Genomic DNA, 2,945 nt, shown 5'->3' on the forward strand with positions numbered 1-2,945 from the left:
ACTCGAGCACGAGCTTGGGGTTGTCACTGTCCTGGCCCGAGACCGCCTTGAGCTCCAGCAAGTACGGCGAGTTGCACCTAGAATTCAAAATTGAGTTTTGAGATTGAGAACGAAGGAGAAGTATCAGACGTTTGCATGACATTGATTTCGGCGTAAAGGTCATTGGCGCCGGCCGCGTATTTAGCCGACTTGACTGCGACAAGCTCGTTCTTGTACATGCCTTTGTGCACGTAGCCAAAGCCGCCGTCGCCGAGGAGAGCGTTTGCATTGATCTGAATCGCAGTCTCGGGCACCTACGTCGTGTCAGTGGACGGCGCCGTCATCAACTCGTACATCGTCGGCGATTTGGTGAACGACGTTGTAAATTTGGTGTGGGAACCGGCGGTGGCGCAGCTTGATCGCTAACACCAGTGGCGTCTCGCCATCCTACGCATGCGTGAGGAAGCATATTAGTACACAAGGCGAATTGCCGTACGTTATTGCAGTCGACCGATGACACGTCGGGGCGGCGCAAGAGCATCTGGAGCAGCTGCGTGTGGCCATGGCGCACTGCAAGGTGAAGTAGACCATCGACATGCTACGAGCTTGGGTTTGAGTTGGACGTCAAAACTCAATCTCAAAACCTCATTCGTGACGCGAGAATCAACGCCTTGATCCAACAGTGCTGTGGTGACAGCAACATTGCCTGCAACCACGGCTTGCATGAGCTCCGTCTCCTTCGCCTTGGAAGTTGCTGGGACTGGTGGCGTTGGTGGAGCCTATGGAAAGAACAGTATTGAGCCGCAGAAAAGCTATAGATGGTGCGTACACTTGGGGTGTTGCTGGCGTGCTCTTGCAGGAGGCGCACGATAGTCGTGTGCCCACGCTGCGTGGCCATCGCAAGGGCCGTGTTGCCGTCCTAATTAGCAAGATAAAGCTGAGAGGTGGGAGAACTTCATTTCGTACAGCATCGGTGGCTGGGAGGTTGGGATGATGACGCAGCAAAGCCCGAGTCACATCAATGTGGCCAAACTGGACGGCCAGTAGAAGCGGCGTTGCACCCGCCTGGCACGAAGTAAAGAATATCGTTGCAGAGATACGAGCTAGTACCAAGATGTTTTGGCCTTCATAACTGTCATTGACTTGAAGACTCCGATTCACGTCCGCGCCGGCATCGAGAAGACGTTTAGTTGCTTCGAGATGGCCGCATAACGTCGCAATCATGAGTGGCGTCGCTCCATCCTACCTCATCGAATGGTTGATATAGAGGACGTAACATCCGCAGAGAACGTACGCTGTCCGCTTGATCCACAGCTGCGTTGGCATCGAGGAGCGTCTTGACGACGGCGTCGTGCCCGTTGCCCGCAGCAATATAGAGCGGCGTCCATCCATTCTACGTCATCGGCAACGGTTCAGGTCACAATCGCGAGGACTCAACAGCTAAAATACGAGAACATACGCTGACAGCTTCATTCACAGCTGCGTTGGCACCGAGGAGCGTCTTGACGACGGCGTCGTGCCCGTTGTATGCAGCAATAAAGAGCGCCGTCACCCCGTTCTACGCCATCGGACCAGTAATTTTGCCATCGAGCGTGGCCAGCGCACCTCGTTGGCCCAGTGGACATCAGCGCCTTCCTTGAGCAGGCGCTGGACGTCGTTGGTGCGACCATCGCACGCAGCATTGTACAGCTGAGAACCCTAGACAAGAAGCCGCGTGGCACACAACAGCGCGGGTCTCATGACGTCGTACTAGGCTCGCTGGCATGACCAACAAGGCAACTTTGAGTTGGCTTGAATTTGCACCATTACAATGCGCATACATTCCGCCAGCATACCTTAATCAAAATGAAACGCCTCTGTTTTATACAGTTTTAAACGGCGAGTGGATGGATTTGAACCCGTGTCACCCGACGACGCAGCTGCCGACGCTCACAGCATCCGCAACAAGTCTTGCCATGCACTCGAGTGTCAACGAGCCATCTCATTCCAGCGTGTCATTCTGCTGTACTCGGACGCACAGCTGGACGCGGCGCCTCTCGGGGCCCCATTGCAGAAGGTTTTAAACCTACGGTTTAAAACACATCGCCAAGCTGGAACAGACCGCCCACGGCCTCGCTGTGTCGAGCACACTTTGGCAGCAGCGCTCGCAGCAGTCAACGTTAGGGAAGAGCTATCGCGGGGTTCTATGTCACTGATGCACAATGCGAGGTACTCACAGCCATAGACAGACTCCCTTCGCTGTGTCGCGTTGAACCTGTTGGTTATCGATGCATGCGCGATGTGTTGTAAACATGTATAAAACACCGTTCCACATGCCATTCTCGCTCAAAGAGAGCGAGCATGACTGCGCGACGGCCTCCTCGTGCGAGGAGGCCGTCGCATTGCTGCGAGCATGCAAGTGCTTGACCTTGGGCGCTCAGCTGTACAGAGCTGCGTTCGTTGGCAGCAATGATGACGTTCAGCGCCTGCTGACCGAAGGCGCCGACGTGCACTGGACCAACAAGGTACGCCTCGCGCGCCAGCGCATGTCGTGATGGCTCTTGCATGTAGCAAGGCGCGACGCCGTTGTTTGCGGCAGCCCAAGAGGGCTACCTCGCTATCGTTGCGATTCTGCTTGCTGCCAACGCAGCTGTCAACCAGACCAAGCACGTACGCTCGTTTTTGTACTTGGCTACCGGCACAGTACAGCGGTGGAAGGAATACAAGGAGGTTAATTTGACCTCTAATCCAGCGATCTGATTGGCTGAACGGGCCGGCCGAGCTGCATCATCGAGACTTTATAAAATTTATTGTGAAAGGTATAAAGATGCGTGGGGAAGCGATATGGGTGTCGCCATGTGACGTGTCACGGCCATTCCGCGATTGGGTATCGTCTTGCAGACGATCCAGCCGAGCATGAGGCCAAAAAAGCGTCGCCAGCGGTGCAAAGTCACAGAAAAGGTGGAGGCCATTAAGATGATGCAGAC

The 2,945-nt window shown here is 54.9% G+C and overlaps 1 protein-coding gene across 1 annotated transcript in view; it reads right to left on the bottom strand.

Moving 5' to 3' along the window:
- Nucleotides 1-1,770, bottom strand: part of SDRG_15807 (hypothetical protein) — a 2,812-nt gene extending 1,042 nt beyond the window's left edge. The window contains exons 1-12 of the mRNA XM_008621989.1: nucleotides 1,730-1,770; nucleotides 1,585-1,677; nucleotides 1,439-1,537; nucleotides 1,274-1,372; nucleotides 1,090-1,221; nucleotides 946-1,044; nucleotides 809-898; nucleotides 624-758; nucleotides 476-577; nucleotides 334-426; nucleotides 130-293; nucleotides 44-77 (exon numbers count right to left, since the gene is read on the bottom strand). Coding sequence (XP_008620211.1) covers nucleotides 44-77; nucleotides 130-293; nucleotides 334-426; nucleotides 476-577; nucleotides 624-758; nucleotides 809-898; nucleotides 946-1,044; nucleotides 1,090-1,221; nucleotides 1,274-1,372; nucleotides 1,439-1,537; nucleotides 1,585-1,677; nucleotides 1,730-1,744 — 1,155 coding nt within the window. The 5' untranslated portion in view covers nucleotides 1,745-1,770. The remainder of the gene's footprint in view (nucleotides 1-43; nucleotides 78-129; nucleotides 294-333; nucleotides 427-475; nucleotides 578-623; nucleotides 759-808; nucleotides 899-945; nucleotides 1,045-1,089; nucleotides 1,222-1,273; nucleotides 1,373-1,438; nucleotides 1,538-1,584; nucleotides 1,678-1,729) is intronic.
- Nucleotides 1,771-2,945: the final 1,175 nt, after the last annotated feature.

Source organism: Saprolegnia diclina (genome assembly GCF_000281045.1).
Source record: "Saprolegnia diclina VS20 unplaced genomic scaffold supercont1.103, whole genome shotgun sequence".
NCBI classification, from domain to species: Eukaryota; Oomycota; class Saprolegniomycetes; order Saprolegniales; family Saprolegniaceae; genus Saprolegnia; species Saprolegnia diclina.